Consider the following 26,747-nt stretch of genomic DNA (forward strand, 5'->3'; position numbering starts at 1 on the left):
GCGTATAGAACCTTAGTAACACAATTCGCCTAGTAACACCAGCTGTCCTTGCAAAATACATCTAATACAAAATATTTATAAATGAAAATAATGTGCATAAGTAACATAATAATTATAGTATTATTATTGAAACACAGTTTGCCTTTATTTGTTTAGAACTAAGCACAATGTTACACAATGGGCTATTTTTCCTTTGCCCACCACGGGTATCGAACCCCAATTTTTAGAACTATGAGTCCGCAGACATAACGCTGTGAGATTGGAGGGAGGCTTCTGCTTTTGTAAATAGTATTTGACGTCTAACTTATAAAGTAACATTGAAAACACAATATTATGGAAATTAGATAAAATTATAAATTTTAAGACTTTGATTTTACTATATAGATAATGCCGTGTTGATATATCTGTGCACTCATCACACCGACGTGACTTCTCATGTAACTTTGAGGCCCTAACGGCTCGCCCTCTCGTGGCAAGTAACATCTGCCCGTAAGTGTCATAGCGGCATGACAACTTCCACCTGTAAAGCGTAGGGGTGGCTATTTAAGATATATTTTGCTGTTTACATACTGTAGTTTGTATCTTAATTGTATTTTATACAACTTACTAGAGCGCCCTTTGACGTTTTAGCACTATAGTTTGTGTCCTAATTGTATTTTATAATCTTACTACCATACCATTTGTTGTTTCAACACTGCAGGCCAGACCTCTTTGTACATTTTGCACAGCTTACTAGAAGGATTACTTTATTTAACTAAAACCAATTACAACTGCGTTTTGGCAAAAACAACTTGGAAGTATTTTTGGCTTTTCAGATACATAGAATTAAGCCTAATAAAATGGTTACACAATTAAACATCAAAACTGATAAATATATTGTTTATACGAGACACCATGGGATCATTTCAAAATATGATCCCATGGTGTTTCGTATAAACAATATCCTTATCAGCCGTGAGTTCAATGGCGTTAATAGTGGACAAGAATATAAGGACTTTGTAATAAAAATAACAATCGTAATTTAAATTCATGTATTTTTGAAGCAGTTCACTTAGAAATAACGAATTTGTTATGAAAACTAAATAGAAACAATTCAATTAACAACTTATTATGCCCTTAAACCTAACAAAGTGTTTTGATTTTACTGTTTGGTATGTTGGCAGTTTTTGAAGAAAACAAGGACACCATTTGTCTATATATGAGCTACTTTCGTTTGTTTCGATATTCTGCAAAGCTACACAAGCGGTATTTGCAATATTCGGCCTGATTTGGAACTTATAGATTATAGGGAAGGTAACTATTCAACATAATTCTTGTCATTCTTGAGCTACTTTAACATAATAGTGGGAATGGGCTCTTATTCTTATAATGCACCAACAGCCACAAAATGTTGAGTGCGACATTGTTAAACAGGGACACAAGCGAATTACTCTTTGATTCACAGAGCGACACGCAAATCACTGGGTCACCTGTGATCCATCTGTACTACGTAAAATAATTAAAGAATAAATTCAATTGAAGTATCATAGCTAAAACAAGAATCGATTAATATTCAACCAATGTTACACATACACTATCTTGATGCTTCCAAACATTTGTGCTTAACTTCAAACAAACAATCGTTAACTGTTTTTGATCAAATCCTTTTCCTAGGCATGTTGAATTACGACGTAAATAAAATTCTTTAAAATATTAAATTCATATATATTTCTCTATTTTCTCTTTGAGCATACTTTTGTTTCAACAGTGAGGATACTGTAATACGCTGAATGGAAAACGTACATCTATTTAGCATAATTTCTGTTTCAGGTTTTTAACATCAGCTTCACCAGCTGAGGCAACGCCAAACAGTTATTTTGTGTTGAAAACTAATACCATGCAAGCGAACACCTGTTTTTCAGTCACAAATGTTACACCGCTTTACGTAATATTGCGATATTTTAACACTGCCGACATGTCTTCATTATGCCTAGCCAGAATACTTCAAGTACAAAGTCCATTCCTTCTAGCCACAAAGCCGTGAACTAGGATTGTATTATTATGTATTCCTCAGATGGCTCTGTGATAGGTGTGGCGAAATATTTTGTGTGATATATCTTTAATTTCAAGTGTTGGCTATTCTCTTCAATATACTTGCACAGTAAGCAAGGTGTGCTCGTTTTTATTTCGACTATTCGCGTATAAATTGCATGATATATGATTTTTTCGCAGGGGTAATGTCTAGTAATATTCTCCGGTATATTTACAGATATATCCATTGTTAGATCTGCTCTAAAACAATGACAAAATTCGTTTACAGCGAGATTAGTATCTGAGGAAAACTGAAGAAGGATCTTATTGGCGAAAGTTCCTCGTTTAAATCACGTGACTTATATATAAATAGTATACGCACATAAACATATATATAAGGGGTTTGCTGAGAATATTTACCCTATTCTTCACTTGTGTGATGAACTTAATTGAAGCCGAGACAAACAGCCTTTCCGATATGTGTTCAACCGAAATTTATCAGACAAAGTTTTCCAATTCACGGGTAAGTTTCATGGCTTGTTTTTGGTTGTTTTTTTTTAATTTCGCGCAAAGCTACACGAGGGCTACTTTTGCTAGCTGTCCCTAATTTAGCAGTGTAAGACTAGAGGGTTTGGTTTGTTTTGAATTTCAAGAGAAACTACACGAGGGCTATCTGCAGTATCTGTCTCTAATTAAGCAGTGTAAGACTAGAGGAAAGGCAGTTAGTCATCACCACCCACCGACAACTCTTTTGTCAACGAATAGAGGGATAGAAAATCACATTATAACGCCCATATGGCAAGCATGTTTGGTGTGATGGGGATTCGAACCCGTGACCCTCGGATTACGAGTTCAGTGAAGTCTCATGGTTTATAAGTTCTTATCCATTTTGTTTGCTTCCTTTAAAGTTGAATGAAGTATTAATGTTTATATTATTTGTAAACTGATAAACAACTATTTACGTTTAAGTTTATAATTTTTAACAAATGTTTCTTCTTACAAGACAGAATATTACAAAGATTAAAACAACATAGTAATAACTTTGTATTTTCTGTTTGTTTCTTTCTTTACTTTTTTGTATCCATTAAAAATAGCGTAAGTATAATTCATTGATTCGGGCATCAACAATATAAAAATCATAACAAGTGGGGACCCGGCCTGGCAAGGTGGTCAGAAAGCTCGATCGTAATCTGAGTGTTTCTCGAGGGTTCGAATCCCTGTCACACCAAAATATGCTTGCCCCTTAAGCTGTGGGCGCGTTATAATGTAACTTTCAATCTCAGAATTTTATAGAATCTTTGGAGTTGGAAGCCCATTATTAATTTGCCTTTCTCTATCAATATGTGTGAGTGTTTTCTTATAGCAAAGCCACATCGGGCTATTTGTTAAGTCTAGTAAAGGGAATCGAACCCCTTATTTTAGCATTGTCAATCCAAAGACTTGCCACTGTCCTAGCAGAGACTTTTCTTTTCTCAAATCACGGAAACTTCAATCTAAAAACCGTAAAGAATAAATTGCATTAAAAATTAAATCACAGAACAATAAATCTGTTGAAAGATTCAAATCGAGAAATACACACTAGTAAGAATATTTTTCCTGTTTTTTTTTTTATGCCTGAATAATTTCACCTTTTCAGTAGTTTAAGATTAGGGTTAAGAAAAAAAGATTAAGAAAGTGAATATTGATGACAATAAATCTCAACGTGAAATTATATTAAACTTACATTACTGATCACTGAATTTTTTTAAAATAAGGAGCTACGATAAAAATGATCCAATTTAAGATTGCAACCGATGAGAATGATAATACATGTTATTCTGAAACGTTAGTTTTTGCACGATATTTTAACCCCTGTATCTCAGCAGTAAGCTTCAAACTTCAGGATTTATCCCCCATAACAGCACATTGTGTAACTTAGTTTTAAATAAACAAATAGTTTATAATTATGAGTGACTTTCAGCAGTTATTTCTTGCTTTTTCTATTAAATTGATAAATGCATTATATAATAATATAAATACAGTATGTTTTACCTGAAGGTATTGCAGGTGGGTGTGCAAGTTCTACACATATCGTAAACGAATGTATTAAGTGGAAAGTAATTTGTCATGGCATTATTGCTCAATTAAATCAAGGGTAAAACCCAAAATCATATCAATATTTTTTATGGCAAAGTCAGTATGATGTGTTGTTTTTGGCGTACATGTTGTCTTAAGTATGTGTGTGTATGTTTATATTTAGCGAAGCCACCTCAGGCTATCTGCTGAGTCCACCGAGAGGAATCGAACCCCCCCTGATTTTAACGTTGTAAATCCGTAGACTTACCGCTGTACTAGCGGGAAACTGTCTTAAGTATATAACACTTCTATTTCATGTGCATATAATCTTCAATATATGTCCGTGTCTGTATCTTCCAAACGATATTTCAACAATGGCATTTGTATTATATTGCTTAGCAGTAAAATTATGACCTAATATTGTTATGGGTTTGTTAGTCTATTTACCCAAATGTTAATTGAAAGATCTAGAAAGCAAGACTCAAAAAAAAAGAAAGTTTGTTGATTTCTTAATTTAGTGTCAGAGCCGATTAAACGTGTTTTTAGTAAGTATTTCTTTTTAAAGTTAAATTCAGAAATCATTTAGGTTTAAAACTAAAATTGTTATTTTTTTCTTTCATTAGATTCACATACACATATATATATATATGTTTGGTGTATATACAATAGCAAACATACAGCTATATATATATATATAAACATACAAACATGTTTTTGTTTTTTTTTAGGTTCAACTTCATATACATTTAGAATGCTCATCACATGCGCTGACAATATGGGAGATAGCTGAGTGAGTACAGATTTTATACAATTAATTACCAACTCATTACTATGTTTCTAATTCTGTATTTTTAAATTTAAAGTAGACTGATAGTTGTTACAGTTACGACAGAAAGTGTTCGTACGCCTGCGTCCCGAGTATATTATAATATATGATATATTATAAATATTATACTAACACACATTTACATAAATTTTTATTTAATTAAACGGCAAATAAACTGTTTATAAACAAAGAACCAAAAATAGGAGGAGCAGAAAGTGTTCGTACGGCTCAGAACGTGTGAAAAAACTGATATTCCCGTAAACATTTTGTTTAGTTTGGCGAATAAACTACATTATACCATTCCAGAACTAGACACTGGGTTAATCATTATTGGAATTTAGCAGCAAAAATTGTACTTCCGGCAATTTAGCGTCGTCTCCGTCATTATGTATTCGGTCATCATAGCGAACAGGAAACAACTGTCCAGTGATTTAAAAAACTGAATTCTTGTAAAATACAAGTCTCGTATGTCTCTTTCCGGTATTGCTACATAACTTAATGTGCCTAAATCTACTATTCAAAGCATAATTGCCAAGTTCAAGCTTACAGGATTAATTGCTAACCTCCCTCGTTCCGGACGCCCCACCAAAATTTCTGAGATAACCAAGAGGAACGTTCTCAGAGAAGTTAGTAGGAACCCTCGTTTAACACGAAAAGACATACAGAAACTGTTAAGGAAAACTGTGGTTAAAGTAAGCATCTCTACAGTTACGAACATGTTACGCTCTTTTAGGTTCAAATTTGTCGTTCTCGTAGAACTCCATCTTAAAAGCCTGTTCAATTAGAAGCACGATTGAGGTATGCAAGAAAGCATGTAGTTAAACCCTTTACCTATAGGAAGAGTATTTTTTGGTCGAGACTAAAATCGAGCTTTTCGTCCATGATGATGTTCGCTATATTTTCTGTAAGAAGAGGGAACGAAAATTTCCAAAGAACACTGTCTCTACAGTTAAACACGGATATGTCTTGATCATGCTATGGGGCTCCTTCAGCTCTTCTGGTGTTGGCAGCCTTCACCGCGTCATGAAAAAAGAAGAGTACGTTGATATATTAGGCATTTATATCAAAAATGATACTCGGAACTTGCGGCTTAGGTGTGGTTGAATCTTCTGGCACGACAACGACCCTAAGCGCACATCGAAATATGTGCTATCCTGGTTACAAAAAAACCATATAAGCGTTCTGGAGTGGACATCGCAGTTACCCGATCTCAACCCAAAACGTTTGGCATGAGTTGAAGACCAGGGTTCATCAGCGTCATCCGAAAAACTTGCAAGAGTTGGGGGCCTTTTGTAAAGAGGAATGGAAGAAAATACCATTCGATTACTGTCAAACAACCATGTAGGGCTATGAAGAGAGATTGCGCCAAGTAATTTACCTGAAAGACTACACAACTGACCATTAAAGTAGAAGAACGAACACTTTCTGCCTTTCCTATGTTTGGTTATTTGTTTCTAAACAGTTTATTTGTCGTTCAATTTACATAAAATTTTATGTAGTTGTGTGTTAGTAAAATATTTATAATATACTCTACTTTCATTTATAAACGCATGATACTTTTTAAGTTATAAGGAAAAAAGTACTCACGACGCAGGTGTACGAACACTTTCTGTCGTAACTGTGTATACACCATGTGTGTATGGGAAGGGATTCCTCCGAGGATATTTTACTGACGAATAGCTGGTTAATAAGTTATGTGAGAAATACAGTTGCAGTATAGATGCAATGGCAGGGAATCATGTTATCGAAATTTCACTCTGGAAAACTACAAGTATTTCCAGTGACCTAGCGGCGCACAGATTACCGTAAGAATTTGCCTTCCTTCTCTTAAGTGAAATCTTGAATATCTCTCGAGCCAACCAACTATCATTGTCATATATAATAAACGTTATACAGTGTAAATACATGTAGTGGACAGAAAATGGAAACACCTGAGTAAATAAGGGGCAACAAGTATATGCAAGCAGCGACTACCACATAGGTGTGGCTAGTCTTTTAATTAATTAAGCAAATAACATCTTAATATGCAGAGGGTCATATATAAAAACGCTGGAGAGGCCTGGTTGCCTATAATCATAATGATTCTGAAAGAAGGCCGATTGTTGGAGAATGTTTGGAGAGAGCTCTAGTGACCAAGACAACTCAACTTGCTGATCTTTCACAAACAACAGTGTTTAAGGTAATGACACTATGGAACTGTGACAATAAAAAACATATTCAGCAAAATACAACAGGAGGTGAACGCACATACTCCAGGATCATGATATCTATGCATTAAATTGAACTGCAAAGTCATACAAGCGATGAACCGCAGACCAATTAACCACAATTTCAACCTGAGGTGAAAGCAGCCAGTTTCACTAAAAACAGTCAGTCAAGAACTCCACAAAATGGGATATCGTATTCAGGTTACAATGCACCAACCACTCATTACACTTGAAAATTCATGGTTGAGCATTTAGTGGTACAGAGAGCACATGCTACAGACTACCAGGCAGTGGATAAGTGTGATATTGTCAGATGGATCGTTTCTCACCATGTTCTTAATAAGTGAATGAGTACAGGTATGACGCCAACCTGAAGAACTTTATAGTCTTGAATGCTTGGTTCCAACAGTGAAGTGTTTTGTCGGTTCAGTAATGGTGTAGGGCGCACTTTCGTGTTATGATTTGGGTGCAATCATGCCATTAGAAGGTAAAGTCGATGCCAGTCGTTACTTAATAGTACTGAGTTATAATCATCACCCAATTTTACATTATTTCTGTCCTGCAGAGAGAGATGTCTATCAAAATGACACTGTCTTCTTCCATATAGCACGAATAGTCCCCCAATGTTTTGAGAGCATGACGTTGACTTTATTCATATACCATGACAGCCTGAATCCAATCAAATATGTATGGTATATTGTGGAACAACACCTGAAACATCTTTTTCCACTTCCTTGAGTTAGAAGCGAGTTGAATGACTTTCTCGTGGACGAGTGTGTGTTTTTCCTATAGCGAAGCAACATCGGGCTATCAGCTGAGTCCAACGAGGAGAATCGAACCCCTGATTTTAGCATTGTGAATCCTAAAACTTACCGCTGTCCCAGTGTAAAACGTTTCGTGGAGGAATGTGACACCAATAGTCACAATCAATACATATCTTATCAAAACAAGTAAAACAAAGAGTTTTGTTTATAATATAATCTGATACACTTTCATATGCTTTCGGACTTACAGTGCTAGAAACCTAGTTTTGATACGCTTTGGAGTCATAACATAGATAGCCCTTTGTGTAGCTTTGTGCTTAACTAGAAAACAAATAAACTGTTATAACTACTATTAATATTCACGGGAAATCTGATTTTTCAGCAATGAAGGAACAAAGTTTAAGAAAATTTAGAAATATATTTTCCCACAAATGTTGAATTCCTAAAGCTCAGACAAGAAAACATAGGGTTTTAATTATAATAATATTAATCGGGTGCGTGTGTTTCCTTATGGTAAAGCAACTTCGGGTTATCTGCTGTATCCCCAGAGGGGAATCGAACCTATAATTTTTTAGCCTTGTAAATCCTTAGTTTACCGTTATTCCAGTGGAGGACAATATTATTTTGATTAAAGCCTATAACAGTTTAAATTATATAAAATTACATAAAAGGGAAAGTTTTTATTTTAACTTATTTTAAAGAAACGTCATAAGCAGTGTGTCTAAATAAGGGATGAATATTATTTTAAAAAAAAACGTCATAAGCAGTGTGTCTAAATAAGGGATGAATATTATTTTAAAAAAAACGTCATAAGCAGTGTGTCTAAATAAGGGATGAATATTATTTTAAAAAAAAAAAAAAACGTCATAAGCAGTGTGTCTAAATAAGGGATGAATATTATTTTAAAAAAAAACGTCATAAGCAGTGTGTCTAAATAAGGGATGAATATTATTTTAAAAAAAACGTCATAAGCAGTGTGTCTAAATAAGGGATGAATATTATTTTAAAGAAACGTCATAAGCAGTGTGTCTAAATAAGGGATGAATATTATTTAAAAAAAACGTCATAAGCAGTGTGTCTAAATAAGGGATGAATATTATTGAATAAAAAAACGTCATAAGCAGTGTGTCTAAATAAGGGATGAATATTATTTTAAAAAAACGTCATAAGCAGTGTGTCTAAATAAGGGATGAATATTATTTTAAAACAAACGTCATAAGCAGTGTCTAAATAAGGGATGAATATTATTTTAAAAGAAACGTCATAAGCAGTGTGTCTAAATAAGGGATGAATATTATTTTAAAAGAAACGTCATAAGCAGTGTAAAAGAAACGTCTAAATAAGGGATGAATATTATTTTAAAAAAAACGTCATAAGCAGTGTATCTAAATAAGGGATGAATATTATTTTAAAAAAAACGTCATAAGCAGTGTATCTAAATAAGGGATGAATATTATAAAAAAAAACGTCATAAGCAGTGTATCTAAATAAGGGATGAATATTATTTTAAAAAAACGTCATAAGCAGTGTGTCTAAATAAGGGATGAATATTATTTAAAAAAAAACGTCATAAGCAGTGTGTCTAAATAAGGGATGAATATTATTTTAAAAAAAAACGTCATAAGCAGTGTGTCTAAATAAGGGATGAATATTATTTTAAAAAAAACGTCATAAGCAGTGTGTCTAAATAAGGGATGAAGGGATGAAACGTCATAAGCAGTGTATTAAATTGAATATTATTTTAAAGAAACGTCATAAGCAGTGTGTCTAAATAAGGGATGAATATTATTTTAAAAAAACGTCATAAGCAGTGTGTCTAAATAAGGGATGAATATTATTTTAAAAAAAAACGTCATAAGCAGTGTGTCTAAATAAGGGATGAATATTATTTTAAAAAAAACGTCATAAGCAGTGTGTCTAAATAAGGGATGAATATTATTTTAAAAAAAACGTCATAAGCAGTGTATCTAAATAAGGGATGAATATTATTTAAAAAAAAACGTCATAAGCAGTGTATCTAAATAAGGGATGAATATTATTTAAAAAAAACGTCATAAGCAGTGTATCTAAATAAGGGATGAATATTATTTAAAAAAAACGTCATAAGCAGTGTATCTAAATAAGGGATGAATATTATTTAAAAAAAACGTCATAAGCAGTGTATCTAAATAAGGGATGAATATTATTTTAAAAAAAACGTCATAAGCAGTGTGTCTAAATAAGGGATGAATATTATTTTAAAAGAAACGTCATAAGCAGTGTATCTAAATAAGGGATGAATATTATTTTAAAGAAACGTCATAAGCAGTGTATCTAAATAAGGGATGAATATTACTCTGGAATTTTTATATGTCCCTTTCGCCTACATGTCGCATTAAGTACTTTTCAGTTTGAAAAATCAATACATGTTGTGAAAGATAAACGATAGAATATTTATGAAACTACCGGTATTCAAGCTTTGCGTGAACAAAAGTACATAGATGAGAATTTTATTATTTCTCTTATTGTTGTGAGACTTTGTTGACACATGAATCATACTAACTAATTCGTAATTTTGTAGTAAAATATAAAACCTTTCCACAGAAACTTATTTATACCAGTAAATATTCCAGGAACAGTAGCCGTAAGCTGCCTTTCAAAACGCTGGACGAATTCAAGGAAAAATGTGTAACAAAGGAACCAAGTACTCTGGCTAACTACTTAAAACCAATGGCCTGGTACTTGCCAATAATCAAGTGAGTAAATAGGTTTTCATCAATAGTTTATCACGTAAGGTAAAATAACTTACTGAAGAGCATTAGGGGTGTGAAAATGAACGACCCAAGTGATACACACAGCTCTTGTCTTGTCTTAAACGATTTATTTTAAATGCTTAAAGTTTAGTAATCATGTGTAGTAACCTCTATAACGATATATTATGCACATATATACTAATAATACTCTAAAGAGATCGCTCACATTTAATGTATAACAATTCCAAAATTGATTAAACAGCGACTGTTAGATCTACTACTTACCTGGGCTAGCTCAAAACGGCTCGGACTATTGTTACAAGATTTCTCCAGCGTACTTGACTGGTCTGTAAGTATCCGCTTTTGATATTCCGATAAAAATACACACAAACACACATATGTAAATATATATATACGTACAGGTGTAATACACATTGCGCAAAATTCAAAAGCAAACAAACAAACTATTCTTTTACTGCTAAATTAGGGATAATTAGAGCAGATATCCCTCGTGTCACTTTGTACGAATTATAAAAAAAAACCTCTTACATGTATCTCTCTTTCTCATTACATTTCAATCTGCAAATTGACATTATGATTGATATTTTACACTTTGTCTTATGATAACTTATCATGAAAGAAAACTATATTTACATATGCGTGTAATAATATAATTTTTCTTCTTAAACTTCTAACGCCTTTCCAATCTACATATTGCCCCATCGATATGAACTACTGGTAAAATAAATCAGTTCAAAAGTAGTTTCGGCGAGCGCAGACAGTTCCCGAGTAGATTTGGACAGTTATTTGAACAAATCAAACCAATTCTGTTTGATTCTATATTTGGAAAAGAAACGTGAAACATATCTTAATTCTACACTTTTATTTTGCTGCCAGTGAATTCATGGATATACAAAATGACAGAAAAGAAATGACTTATCTGGAGTGGATCAGAAATAATAGTGACTTATGCTATGTTTAGTGACCATTTCGTTTATTGTCAATTTCACTTTTGGATCAGTTTTAATCCAGTTTTTATTTAGCTATTACAATTTTTTTTGTAGAGGGGTGAAGGAATTATTGTTAAAATAATATTATGCGACATTCCTTTTGTTTTACTGGAAATATATTATTATTAAAGTAAGTTGTTTAACTAGTGAAAGTATTTCTGTTTTATTCTGGAGTCAGTGTCTTTGGTAATTTTATTATCAGTTGCGTAACCTTTTGAAAACTTTATTTCCATAAGTTTCATTTCGTTATTTTGATTAGATTTGATCGTATAGCTTATAATTAAAGTAACTATTAATCCTCTGCATCAATCTATACAACAAGTTTTTACTTTTCACTTTAACTTTTTTGTGTGGCTTCATTTAATATCGTGAGCTTTTTACAGTGTTCTTCTCTATTGTCTCTGTCTTGATGGATGACATTTTATACTGGAAATACTCTAAAACATATGACAGATAACATTTTTTTTTCTTTTCTTGTTTTCATATTATTCTTCGTATTTTGTAAGTCTAAAAGACTTTGGGGTAATGTTGTTATCTGTGCAAATTTCAAAGATTCTAAGCCTATTGTCACATTCTTCTGAAGATTCGTAAAACTAAACGTGCTTACGCACCACTGAGGCCAGAGTACAGTTTTTGACACTATGTTGACTAAAACCAGGTTCAAAAAGTACCTAATTATGAGTAACACACTGATTCTTAGAAAGAATTATGAACAAATTTCCTAGTAATAAGGTTGAATGTCGGTGATTACATGATATGAGAAGGTCGGGAACTTCATCAGTAAATATAAAGAATAGGACATGAAACACTGTGTGGTACTTGTTGTTGTTAAGTGCAGACCTACACGATGGGTTGTTTATAATGTGCCCACCACGAGTATCGAAACCCGGCTTTTAGCTTTATAATATTTTAGATTAGCCACTCAGTTACTGGGAGTCTGTCCGATAACAAGTTAATGAAAGAATATCTTTTGTTGTTAATATGACGTTTCTTTTGTGTATGTTAAATTCGATGACAGTTTTCGAAATTCTCTGCACCTCAACATAATATACACAAAAAATTACATTAAATTTTTAATAGAAAACTAATTCAGTTTCGTTGATTATTCATTAAGTTTTACGACTATATTATAAAAACGAATTTACTGAAATGATTTCTCAATAGCGCTATGTAACAAAATTTTTACTTTTTTTTGTGACCTGGGTGATGAAATTTTCAAATTTACCCATTTTCCAGAACATTCCAGGTAGATTTAGTATTGAGACCTCAATGATTTGATCAGAGATCTTGGTCTAACAAAGTCGAATGCCGAGCATTTGATTTGACATCTAAGCTCAAGGAGTGAGATTTGTTAGATAAAAGTGTGGAAGTCGCAAGTCAGAGGAAGCGTCACCGACATTTTTCAAGCTTCTTCACTCGTCAAGATGTGCTCTGCTTCTGCCACAATGTATCCAGTTTGTGCGAGGCAATTGGAATTGTATGTAACCCAAACGAGCGGTGCCTCTTCATTGATAGCTTATCCAGAAGCTGCAAAGCTGTGCTGCTCCATAATGGGAATAAGTATCCGTCTCTTCCCTGGCTCATTCGGTGCACCTCAAAGAGGAATGAAACAGCGCCAAAATCTTGCTAGAAACCTTGACATATGATGAGTATGGCTGGGAGGTTATCGGAGACTTCAAAATGGTAGCATTCCTGTAGGGTTTCCAAGGAGGCTTTACCAAGTTTCCTTGTTATCTTTGCCTTTGGGACAGCAGGGACACCGCAGCGCACTACAACAAGAAGCACGGACCACAACGAACCGAGTTCTCTGTAGGGAGGTACAATGTCAAGTGTGAGCCACTGGTGGACTTCCAGAAGATGTTGTTCCCACAATTGCACATAAAATTGTGTCTTATGAAACAATTTGTCACAGCTTTTGATAAGGAGTCTGCAACCTTCAAGTACCTTCGAGATTCTGGAGTGCACAGAATTCCCCAAGAAGTTCAATAGGAAGGAAAAAAGGCTTGGGGCACTTTGTCGCAGTGGTTCGGGGCTTCTCGGGCAATCATAAGACCGAAAATTATGTGAAACTGGTTGAGGCTCTGGTGAAGATCAAGGGCAAAATGGGCTGCAGGATGACACTGAAACTTTATATCCTTGACACTCATCTTGATAAATTCATGGAGAACATGAGAGCAAACTCAGAGGAGCTAGGCGAGCGCTTCCACCATGATATACTGGTCTTTGAACGCCGCTACCAAGGGGCGTATAACGAAAACATGATGGGAGACTATATTTGGGGACTGATACGTGAAAGTGATTTACATGACAGTCGCAAATCTCGAAAAACTACTCACTTCTAAACATTTTTGTATAACTTTAGTATAAATACATGTAAATCTTGATTCATATGTTGTTTTATTCAGACGTTATGTGAATGAAAATGTGCAAATTTGCCCGTTTTTACATAAAAAATAGGTTAATTTCTAAATTTCATTATCCAGGTCACAAAAGCAAAGCTTGAAGGGAATAATGGCCATTTCCTGTACTTTTACAACATAAGCAATTAAGAAATAGCACATACTATCCAGGAACAAAATTTATATTACATAGAGTAGTCATAAAAAGGTGCTTCTTTTATGTATAGAATGTAATTATTTTTCAATATTATAATTTATGAAACATGGAACATAATAAAACAACTTTGTGTAATCCTTCAGAGGAAACTGCACAGCTATTGAACGTATAGCTTACGAGATGGCTGAACAACAGGCCAGCGAAGGCGTGGTATACAGTGAGGTCCATTATCGACCTGCAAACTTGGCCAACATGAATACCAGCGATGATCTCTTCGGTACTGAAAGGGTAACCTACAGAAAGGTTCTCGAACTAGTAACGAAAGGGTTTCAGCGAGCAGAAGAAGATTATGGCATAAAACACGTTCTCTCCTTAACTGTGGTAGAGAAAATGCTGGTAATGAAAAATTGTTACTGTTTAATATACGTTAGGCTAAGCTTCTAGTAATAATATAGTTGTAGTTACTGTTGAGGTGTTTAATTTTGAAATCTCTATTAAGCAGCTTTTCTTTTTTTTTGATGCATATAGAAGTGGTTGCATCAGAGACTACAGCCATTTATCGAAAGACCTAGTCGCTCCTCAAAATGTATTTGAGAAAGATGATTGTTATGTGATAACTTAAGTGTTTTAAATGGTTACCGTGTTTGTTGTCTTGCTTGATCTGTATTTTACGAGTGAAAACCTAGGAAAATGAAGAGGGTGTTAAATGGACTTTGTTCAAGCTAGGTTAAGTAAATTATATACCTAAATTAACTTTGAAATAAAAATGTGTGGCTTGAGTCGTGTTTCATGAGAGACTAGGTAAATACCTTAGTTTCCAAACTCTGCATGTGATCTACAGATTACTGGTAAACTGTATTCTGTTTAATTTCACATGACTCCAAAGGTAAGGTTATTTCCATATAGCTATGATAGACTAGCAAAATAAAAGGGCCTACCGTCATCACTTTTCTGGCTAAATAGAGATTTACTGATAGTAGTCACCATTCAAATAACATATTTTGTTTTAGGCATTTGTGATGTATTTACCACGAACATTTTATAATTTAATGACTACGACAAGGAGGTAAGGAAAAGCCATGAATTTCAATTTAAAACTTCTTTAAAAAGATAATTAATTAAGTAACCATAATATAATGAAACAAAATGCATATATGATAAATAAAATATTAATATAAACGATAATGACAAGTTAAAATATTTAAAATAAGTATAGATAAAATATTATCATAAATAAGGTAAAAATGTATAAATATACAAAAATAAATATACTTTAAACCCCTGAAATACTTACGATGAATCATTTCTAAAAATATAAATCTTTCATACCTGTAATGCTTTAAATAATATTATCTAAATACAGTTACAAGGAGAAACATGATTTTTATATTTCTTTAATTTATTTTATTTAATTATTAGTAACTTTCAAATTCATATCTTTTATCATAATTACCGTTATGTTCATATTTACATGTCAACGTTTTTAACCTAACATTTAAATTTGGCATTAACACTGCTTTGTGTTTATATAGGGAATTTGGTATGAAACCTGATACATTTATTTTGTATTAATTATCTGAAGACTATATAAATTACTTACCTTTACATCTTCCTATCAAGAAGCACATTTCAATGGAAGTTTGTATGAACTCTCTATAAAATATTAATATATGTATTTATATTATAATAGAGGTGCTATTTTACTACTTTTCCCGGCATGGCCAGGTGGTTAGAACACTCGATTCGTAATCTAAGGGTCGCGAGTTCGAATGTTTTCACACCAAACATGCTCGTCCTTTCAGCCGTGGGGCGTTATAATGTGACGATCAATCCAACTATTCGTTGGTAAAAGAGTAGCCCAAAATTGGCGGTGGGTGGTGATGACTAGCTGCCTTCCCTCTAGTCTTACACTGCAAAATTAGGAACGGCTAGCACAGATAGCCCTCGAGTAGCTTTGTTTGAAATTCAAAAACAAACAAAGTACCTGAAAATTCTAGATTAAACATAAACTTGTGTTATTACATTTCTCTAGGGATACCTTTTCATATAGCAAACTGCTTATTCTTTGTTACAAAAATGGCTCAGAAACTAGTTTTTAAGTTTAAAGGAGTTGTTTCATTGTCTGCAGTTGCATTGTCACATTCATAGCTGTCTTTTATAACAGCTGTTTTCCACTATTTCGAAACATAAAATGAATATGTGATACGTTACGTAAATCACGTACATCTTAAATATATCTCAGTAGTAACATTTTTCACTGAAATAAGATCAAATAGGATTCTAAATAGCCACGGCTGTAATTAGATTTCAAATATATCGAGAGATTAAGCTATTTAACTTGAAAAAAATTGGCAGCCATTCTACAAATCACTATGTCGTTGCTAATAATCTTTTTCAGATTTTGTATTTTTATTTCTTGTAAACACCATTTAACACTCAGTTCTTGAGTAATAATAACTGCTTACGGATTTAGTGTAGTTTCAGATAAATATATTATATGAATTTATTGTTGTATAATAATTTTGCAGATTCATCTATTTTATTCCTTAGATTCTCCCGATATTGTTAGTTCTCAAATATTAGATTACTGTTTGCTTAGAATTCTTTCAAATATATTAATGTCAAAACCTCCATTTTTTTTATTCAATTTTTACTATTCGGATTTCTATCCCAACACCGCTTATCGCCATTACTTCTGATGAGTTATAATTTATGGTAAATGTACCTTTACTGTAATTTTATTAAACAAGATCTCAGGCCATGATTTTAATAATTTTGTATGGTCCAGAGAATCTTTTTGGTTTGAGCAAGAACCACCAGTTAAATTTTTTTCACAAATACCGGATTTGCATCAAGTGTGTGTGTATGTGCGTGTGTGTGTGTTTTTCTTATAGCAAAGCCACATCGGGCTATCTGCTGAACCCATCGTAAGGAATCGAACCCCTGATTTTAGCGTTGTAAATCCGTAGACACACCGTATATAGTTCATAATATAAACTGCTCAAAATATTAATTGAACAAGTACGTTTTATTATGTAATTTATCTCAGTGTTCCAAATGTGATAATAATTTTAATTTTTTTAGGTAATTTACTTCATTTCAGTTCCATCTGGGTCATTTTTTAATGCGTGATGAACGGTAAAATATGGAGAAATATTTTTTTTAAATGACCAATATTACCAAAACTGATATCTCATATAAAAAAATACTTTAAATAGTTTGCATGCCTTTACTCAAGAAATGTTTTAAACATTCAATATCTAATGTGACCTCCACGGACTGTGACACACTTCTGACAACGATTTGGCACACTTTGAATCAGTCTATCAATGTTATCTTTTGGTATGGTAGCCCACTCGTCTACCAGGGTTTGTCGGAGTTCCTGTACATTCTGAGGAGGGCGTTGGTGATCACTAACACGTCTCGACAACATATCCCAACAATGTTCAATCGGATTTAAATCTGGAGATTTGGCGGGCCACTCAAAAGTCTCTATACCTTCCTCGTCAAGGAAGTCCATACAGTCTGGCGACGTGGGCTCGCGCGTTAACCACCATGAGAATGAACCCGTCGCCGGCAGCACCAACAAAAGTCTTACAATGGGTTCCAGAATTTCGTCTCTATACTGTCGTGCGTTAAGAGCATCCCCGTAGAGTATGAGTAATTTCGTGTGGCCACCCAAGCATACGCCTGCCTGGCTGCACGGGTCGCGCTGTCAGAATAACGCCTCTTGCAGGCCGTGTGACCCTAAGGCGCCCTTCGTGCAGACGATTGCGAACTGTTTGGGTCGACATACGGGTTCCAGTGGAAAGATGACGGTCATTTCATAGTGGTCGAGCCGTAGCTAACCTGACGGCCTTGACCTGGTCTCCTGCCATAAGAGTTCGTCTCCTGGTAGCATTGCCAAAGTCACTTGATGACGCTTGGTGATACACCGACGTGCTGTGCTACCCTCCTTTGGGTCTGGCCATCCTCCAGCATCTGGACCGCCCTCACCATCTCATTTTCTGTCAGATGGCGCCTGACTGCTTGGGTGCAGAAGACGAAGGTACACACTGACAAAACGAGCCGCGAAAGATTCATGTTGGTGTTTGTTTCGAAAATTAATGAAGAATGCATAGTTTCACGCAACAACCTTGTTTAGGGTACCTTGAGTAGTATTTTCCTTGAGTGAGGTGAGTTTTGTTTGAGTTGCTTCAAACTTCACTCGCACACTTAAATAATACACTTGAAGACGAATTGATATGTTTTTCACGCATAAATTTAGTTATGACAAAAATATACTGAAATATGTATTTGTTCCTTTAAATTTTTTTTTAGCAGTATGTATTGGAAATATCATTAACAATTATATTAGGTATTCTTTCACGCTGATTTTAAATAAACTCATTTTTATTTCATTTTAATATATTTTTATCTTTTTTATTCTCCTAAATTTTGGGCTAGAACTCTTATTTTATGAATTTAATTTTCTTGTTTTTCTGTAACTTCCTTTAACGTCTTTCCTGGCCCGGCATGGCCAAGCGCGTTAAGGCGTGCGACTCGTAATCTGAGGGTCGTGGGTCCTCATCCCCGTCGCGCCAAACATGCTCATCCTTTCAGCCGTGGGAGCGTTATAATGTAACGGTCAATCCCACTATTCGTTGGTAAAAAAAGTAGCCCAAGAGTTGGTGGTGGGTGGTGATGACTAGCTGCCTTCCCTCTAGTCTTACACTACTAAATTATGGACAGCTAGCACAGATAGCCCTCGTGTAGCTTTGTGCGAATTTCAAAAACAAACACTCTTGTTTGTTTGTTGTTGTTCTGTAATTAAAAGCTTCACAGTAAGTTATTTAATGACCACGAAGCATCAAACATATAAATGTAGCATTGTAAGTCCCTAAACCTACAGCTGACCCACTGGGAATCAGCTCGTTTATTATTAAAGTACGTTAGTTTAAAAACTATGAGCTACAGAGTTAATCATTAAGAGATTAAGCAAATTATTTCTAAACATGTTTAATTCCACAGCGGCTCAGCAGTAGAACATGAGGTTTAAATCACTAAAAGCCAGGTTTTATTGCTTGTGGTGACGGCAGATCATATTTCTCTTTGAGTAAATTAACAATGAACAACAAAAAAAAAAAAAAAAATTATTTAAGATAAAATATTTTTTTATGGTATTCTAGACAGTTTAAGGAGTTCTTGCCCAGAGAGACTGATGTGAACGTTTATTGTATTAAGAAATGAACGGAGAATTAGACGGCATAGAATGGTTATTTCATCCTTTTTTTATCAAAATGAACTGAATAAAAATGTTGAGATTTTATCTTTTCTAGAAGTATGTATAGGACAACTTTACAAGATTATTATGTGTTTTAATTAGTTCAAATGTTAATTGATAACTGAAATTTAATATTAATACGTGATATCACGAAAAACATATTGGGTGAGATTTGAATAATAGTAGATTTTCAGAAGTATTACGAATACCCAAATAAATCTGTTGCATCTCTATAGCTAAGAACGTCTACTTATCTCTTTCTTATTGTTGTTATGTTTAAGTTCTGTGGTCTTACTTAATGTACAAAAAAGTAATGTTTTTAATTATGCTATTTTTCTTGGCAAACAACTTCCTTGACCCATTTTTTTTTCAGATGAAGCTCGCGAGGTTTTGTCACTGTGTGAAGAATTCAAAGACAAGTCCGTTGTTGGGATTGGCCTAAGTAAATCATGGATTGGGCCAAATCCGGATTTGGAAGGAGAAGAGGGATTGAAGAAGGAAGTGATAGAAAAATTTCAAGTACGTACCGTGACACTTGATAATACTGTTGTTACTGTAATATCTCCTTGTCAAAGAGAATCATTGAGTGAAAAGTTTGGTTAACTAAAACTTAATAAAGATGATAAGGGAGGTAAGTGTTTCTTTTCCAACCTCGTTGAGGATAGTGCCTCGATAAAAGAAAGAGAACATATTATTAAATATTTATAGAAATATTATTAAGTGGGAAGTCTTTTACTTCCCTGGTTGTAAAGAGTGTTAAATTATTGGTTCTTTAATGAAATCTATCAGTACAAGTAAGTTCTAAAACACGTTGATAAAATTTTAGCAGTTAGTTAAAAGTGAAACGTGATGATCATCTGAAGGACTTCTTTTCCTTTGTTTTATAATACTATAAGATATTGCATGTACATGTTCGTAATGTATTTATAAGTTTGTTATAATGATGAATAAAATATATTCCTAGTGCTGGAAAGGAATGAATTAGATTAAAACATCATTTTACAAGATCCTATAAGGATGTTGTAATTAGAAATAATGAAGATAGTAATAAAATAAGACAATTCAACTAGACTCTACGATTAAAAACGTATAAGGCGTTTGTTTTTTAATGTAATTTAGTTCATTTAACAGCGACCTGAGTGGATGGTTAGTCAATTAAATAAATAACTTTTCTATAACAAACAAAACTGCTAACTCATAAATTTTAATAACAACGGTGTTGGATGCGACGCGATTTGTAACCAAGCTCTAAACATGATACTACTCTTGAAAGATCTGTCAAAACAAAGTTTGAGAAAAAATATTTAATTATTTACACTTGAAAAACGCAGATGTATTAGTACCATCCCAAAGTGAATATTTATTGTATCGTAAAATCTAATATTTTGTACACGGTTACACCATGTATCAATATATGTTAAAATAAACATATATGTTTTAATTCTTAGAATCATTTACCATGACCTAGAAAAATGAAACTGCTAAAAAGGGAAGAATTTCTCTGTAATGTTGAATCTCATAGCATTTTTTGTGTGTTTGTTTTTCATCTACATCTAAGGAATCCATCTAAAGTTCACCAATAGTTACAGCAGTCAATAACATAACTGTTAACATAACATATAAAGTTTAATTTCAAGGAATTGAAAGTAAAAGCTTTACATAAAACGATGGAATAAAATGTGCCCTTCTTTTTATTACTATCATCCAACAGAGGGCAGCACAACTAGGAATACACAGAACAGCACATACAGGAGAAGCTGGACCTCCAAGTAGTGTCGACAGACACGTGAAATTCCTTCAGATAGAAAGAATCGGTCATGGGTACAGGGCTTTAGGTGATAAAGCGCTCTATCAAGACTTACTGAAGAAGGGTATCCATTTTGAAACGTGCCCTCATAGTAGCTACCTTACTGGTGCTGTTCCTGCAAACTGTACTAAACATCCAATTGTCAAGTAAGGGGCATTTCTTTGCAATAACACTTCAGTTTCGTTATGTAGTATTTGGAGTACTGTTGTTTCTTATTATCCAATTGACGATATTTCGTTGCTATAGTAAACACGTAAACAACTATCAAGCACAGGTCTACTGAAGTTTTTCACACTTTTAAACAGCTGAAAGTATGATGTGAATATAAATACATTTATTCAAGTATCATACTTGAAGCGGAAAACTGGCGCTAACTATAACCGATCAATATTTTCTAATAGTCTTTTCTATTGCTCTAGGACTCAGCATGGTTTCGTTATTTGGATGCTCAATTCACAACGTGCGAGTCTTGAATGAAAGCCCAGCATCAAACATGCACGCTCATTTGACTACTGGGGCATTGTAATGTTACAATCAATCCCACATATCTTTTGTTTGTATTCCAAAAGTTAGAAATTGGTGGTGTTAATCGGTTGATTTTCCTCTGATCGGCTGCAACATATAATCTTAAGATATTAATATATTTGGCTGAGACAAATCAAATATGCATATTGTTTTGTCAAAGTCTTTGAAAAGATTTACTTTTGATTAATTACATCAATCGTTATAGGCTTGCCGAAGACAACGCAAACTTCTCAGTTAACACAGACGATCCTTTACTGACTGGGACGACTCTAGATGATGAATATCGTTTGCTCCAACAAAAAGGACTGAAGGACTTCGATATTGTTCGAGCGGTAAGTAATACAGATGCATTACGAACAATTTAAAATGGTTAATTCATTACACTGCACAACAAAGTTTTTGCTTCTTGAACACTGTTGGGTGTTCCTTATAGATTTTTGGCTACTGATCACGAAAATCACATCCAAATTTGCCCATCACGTACCGTTTCATCGAAATCTTCAGTTTTGTCACGTTTTTCTTATATTTGTGTCCAAAAATTTTCGTTTCTGTAAGAGACCTATGAACAATGTTTTGTGCAGTCTGAGCGTGAAACCAGCCCAGGTTGAAAGCTGTTCTGTGGTTGTCCGAGCATGCCTGAGCAAGCCAAAGCCAGCTTGACACTGTCTTAGCAGGCTATAAAAGTGACTTGCATATACAGATGCTGCTTATTGGATTAATATAGACCTTATAGTGTGTACGTATTGTTTTAGCATATAGCGTTGCCTCAGTAGCACTGTAACAAGTAAGTTAGATCTTATAGACGTTTTACAGGACGATTGGTGTCGGTCAATATGTCTTGTCAATGTCTTAACAGCCGCGATACATTTTGCTATACTTGTGGCGGGTATACGCTTGTTCATCAGAGACGCTCAATGACTGCTTTTGTGAAGAAAGCATATCATCTGTACTTCTGTTGTAAAATTGGTGATTAAGACCAGGAATGGATGCCTCACATTAGTTGTGCGACATGTGCTGTCTGTCTGAGGGCTTGGATCAGAGGCACTCGAAAGGCAATGTCGTTTGCTGTCCCGATGATATGGCGAGAACAGAAAGACCCTGTGACGGACTGTTACTTCTGTTTGACTAATGTTTCTGGTTTCTCTGTCAAAAACAAGAAGTCAATTGAATACCCTAATCTGCCTTCAGAAATAAGACCCATGCCACATGACGACAGTCGTCCAATTCCGAAACCACCAGAGGAATGGACCTTAGACGAACCAGATGAAGAAACTGCAATGCAAGGAACTGGCAGTGACATTGATCTGGATTTTGAACCATGTTCCTCAGGCAATCCATATCTCATAACACAGTCAGAATTAAACGATCTGGTCAGAGATTTGGCTCTGTCAAAAACAAAAGCCGAGTTCGAGGCTGCAGGAATGGTGTTTACTGTCACCAGGGACGAAAATTTCTGTTTTTCGAAGCTGCCAAGATGATATAACCAAATTCTTTGCACAAGTTGACAGTCTCTGTTTCTGTGTTGACATCGAAGGATTGTTCTCTGCTTTGGGTTGTGACCATGACCCGCAAGAGTGGCGTCTCTTCATTGATTCATTAGTGTTAAGCCTCAAAGATGTTCTGTTAAACAATGACAACGTTCTCTCTTCAATACATGTTGGCCATGCAGCACACATGAAAGTAACCTATGAGAACATGGAAATGTTGTTCAAGCACATCCAGTACAGCAAGTGCAACTGGAATATCTGTGGAGATCTGAAAGTCTTTGCTCTGTTACTGGGACTGCAGCTCGACTATACAAAGTACTGTTGTTTCATCTGTGAATGGGACAGTCGTGCCAAAGAGTCACATTATTTTAGACAGAACTGGCCACTCCGTAAAAAGTTAGTTCCAAGAGAGAAAATTTGGCGCATGAACCGCTTGTCGACCCGGCAAAGAGTTTCTTGCCTCCTCTTCACATAAAATTGGGACTTATGAAGAATTTCGTGAAAGCAATGAACAAAGAAGGCGAAGGTTTTCGTTATTTAAGACAGATGATCCCAAGAATAACTGAGGCCAAGATCAAAGAGGGCATTTTTGTGGGCTCTCAGATCAGACATGTTATGAGTTACAAGCGGTTCAAAGATCTGTTAAGGACAAATTGCCTGGAAAGCCTTCAGAAACGTTGTTGACAATGTTTTGGCAAATACAGAGCCCACATTACATTCAGCTGATAGACAAACTTCTCAAAGCAAACAAAACAATGAAGTGCAACATGTCACTCAAGATTTATTTCCTCCACTCACACTTGGACTTCTTCCCCGCAAATCTCAGTGCTGTCAGTGACGAACACGGTGAAAGGTTTTGTCAGAACATTGCTACAATAGAAAAACGATATCAGGGCAACTGAAATCCGTCAATGGTTGCTGACTACTGTTGGACACTGCAACGTGATGCACCGGACATTAAATACAAACGAAAATCAGGAGCAAAACACTTTTAATTATGTTGAATTTAATAGCATATTAGAAACATAAACGCAATTAAATACGTTATTGCCGGTAAACAGTTAACTGTCTATTTCTCAGAGTTCCTACGTGATGAAGCAAAACCAAAACTATATTTGTGCATACCCACCAGGTACCTGTCACAATCAGCAAAACTTTTCAGGAAGCAAAACTTTTCAAAAAAATTGTTGTGCAGTATTATTATTGACATTCAAAACCAGCTATGAACTTTATAAATAAACACCAATTACAAACTTTTGCAGCATTATTATACATTTAAACAACTAATAATAAATAAATATACACCGAGTTTAAAATGAAGGCAAAGAAAATAATAATTATGTTAATAGCTAATACTTTGTGTTGTGTAAAAATGTAAAATTTTTTTTTCCGTGTGTGTGATTTTTTATAGCAAAGCCACAACGGGCTATCTGTTGAGTCCATCGAAGGGAATCGAACCCCTGATTTTAGCGTTGTATCTTTTGGAAGGAAATATCCTTGAAATTCATCAACAGAGACTTTTGAAACAATTTTATTTTGTATTCATAACACATAATTCACATAAACTATGCAACACTTACAAATATATTTTCGTCAACATGAGTTAAGTCAGAAATGCGGTAATTCTTTATTTGTTTTTTTTTATTTTTAGGTCGTTGTTATTCAGCTATATTACATAAAGTTACTTTAACTTATCTATTCCGTTTTCAACGTAGCGATAATAAATATGTTTGTCTAATCATAAATATTTAATTCTCAACAAACGTGCACGCACTAATATTGAAATTTTTACATTCTGGTTCAAGCAGTAACAAATTAAATTACTATTTTCAGAATTTCAATGCTGCTCGGTCTTGCTTTTTGCCACACCAAGAGAAGAAAGATCTTTTTGACCACCTGAAAAAAGTTTATGGTATAACAGATGAATCAGTTTTGCAACAATCTGAATAAGAACTTATGTCAGAAAAACACAGCTGGCTACCTGTTGTGTCCACTGATGGGAATCAAACCGGTAATTTTAGCGTTGTGAATCCGAAGACTTACCGCTGTTCCAGCAGGAAACTTAACATTGCGAGAATAATTCAAATAATATTTAAAATATATATATATATATATTGTAATTCATTAGGTTAGGTTTGTGGTAATGCTGTTATATTGTAATCGGATCCTTTTCTTTGAATAAAGTTTATTTTTGAGTAGGTAAAGCATTGTTTTAAAATATTTGTAATAAACATTACGTATTCTACAAATTTTATTTTGAACACGCCGTCGCTCAGTGTTAATGCTAGGCGCATGATGCTAAAAAATAGGGTTTCGACATTCTAGGTGAGTACAACAGTTAACCAATTGCAGTGAGTTGCGCTTCACAACAAACAAACAAATAACATTTTTCAAACAAAAATGACATTGTTTATTACTCATATCTCAGAACGGCTGGTAGGGTTATTAACACTGTTATTGATAAGGAGAGAACAACGTTGTGACCTTCCTAGGTCATCTTCAGGTTTTTAACATGAAACATTGTTTGTGAGCTCTATTTAATAAGCATGTTACAAGATTTCTTTTTAGATGTGAGGAAGATAAGGCTGTCTAATTGTGTTAGGAGTCTCGTATTTTCTGTAGATTGATGTATGGAATCCATTATTGTTAAGATTAATGATGATGTCGTGTCTAAAATGCAAATTGTTATTTTCTGTAGATTGATGTATGGAATCCATTATTGTTAAGATTAATGATGATGTCTTGTCTAAAAATGCAAATTGTTATTTTCTGTAGATTGATGTATGGAATCCATTATTGTTAAGATTAATGATGATGTCTTGTCTAAAAATGCAAATTGTTATTTTCTGTAGATTGATGTATGGAATCCATTATTGTTAAGATTAATGATGATGTCTTGTCTAAAATGCAAATTGTTATTTTCTGTAGATTGATGTGTGGAATCCATTATTGTTAAGATTAATGATGATGTCGTGTCTAAAAATGCAAATTGTTATTTTCTGTAGATTGATGTGTGGAATCCATTATTGTTAAGATTAATGATGATGTCTTGTCTAAAAATGCAAATTGTTATTTTCTGTAGATTGATGTGTGGAATCCATTATTGTTAAGATTAATGATGATGTCTTGTCTAAAAATGCAAATTGTTATTTTCTGTAGATTGATGTATGGAATCCATTATTGTTAAGATTAATGATGATGTCTTGTCTAAAATGCAAATTGTTATTTTCTGTAGATTGATGTGTGGAATCCATTATTGTTAAGATTAATGATGATGTCTTTTCTAAAATGCAAATTGTTATTTTCTGTAGATTGATGTGTGGAATCCATTATTGTTAAGATTAATGATGATGTCTTGTCTAAAAATGCAAATTGTTATTTTCTGTAGATTGATGTATGGAATCCATTATTGTTAAGATTAATGATGATGTCTAAAAATGCAAATTGTTATTACTTTCAACGCCGCATATAATTTAATGGCAAGATATTGTTAGTATATTTATTC

General features: G+C 34.0%; 1 protein-coding gene across 1 annotated transcript; it reads left to right on the forward strand.

Moving 5' to 3' along the window:
* The first annotated feature begins 1,970 nt into the window (after positions 1 to 1,970).
* LOC143245589 (adenosine deaminase-like) lies at positions 1,971 to 25,331 on the forward strand. The gene is made up of 9 exons (XM_076491946.1): positions 1,971 to 2,533; positions 4,794 to 4,855; positions 10,475 to 10,597; positions 14,304 to 14,556; positions 18,139 to 18,208; positions 19,797 to 19,942; positions 21,135 to 21,376; positions 21,961 to 22,087; positions 25,076 to 25,331. The coding sequence occupies exons 1-9, from the start codon at positions 2,450 to 2,452 to the stop codon at positions 25,190 to 25,192; spliced, it is 1,224 nt and encodes a 407-aa protein (XP_076348061.1). The 5' UTR covers positions 1,971 to 2,449; the 3' UTR covers positions 25,193 to 25,331.
* Positions 25,332 to 26,747: the final 1,416 nt, after the last annotated feature.

Source organism: Tachypleus tridentatus, chromosome 2 (assembly GCF_004210375.1).
Source record: "Tachypleus tridentatus isolate NWPU-2018 chromosome 2, ASM421037v1, whole genome shotgun sequence".
NCBI classification, from domain to species: domain Eukaryota; kingdom Metazoa; phylum Arthropoda; class Merostomata; order Xiphosura; family Limulidae; genus Tachypleus; species Tachypleus tridentatus.

Bases quoted from the DNA above. Each gene is read 5' to 3' on its own strand.
- LOC143245589 (XM_076491946.1), top strand. From the start codon at position 2,450: ATGAACTTAATTGAAGCCGAGACAAACAGCCTTTCCGATATGTGTTCA. The intron at 4,856-10,474 runs GTGAGTACAGAT...TAAATATTCCAG, and splicing joins ACAATATGGGAGATAGCTGA to GAACAGTAGCCGTAAGCTGC. The intron at 14,557-18,138 runs GTAATGAAAAAT...GCCATCCTCCAG, and splicing joins CTGTGGTAGAGAAAATGCTG to CATCTGGACCGCCCTCACCA.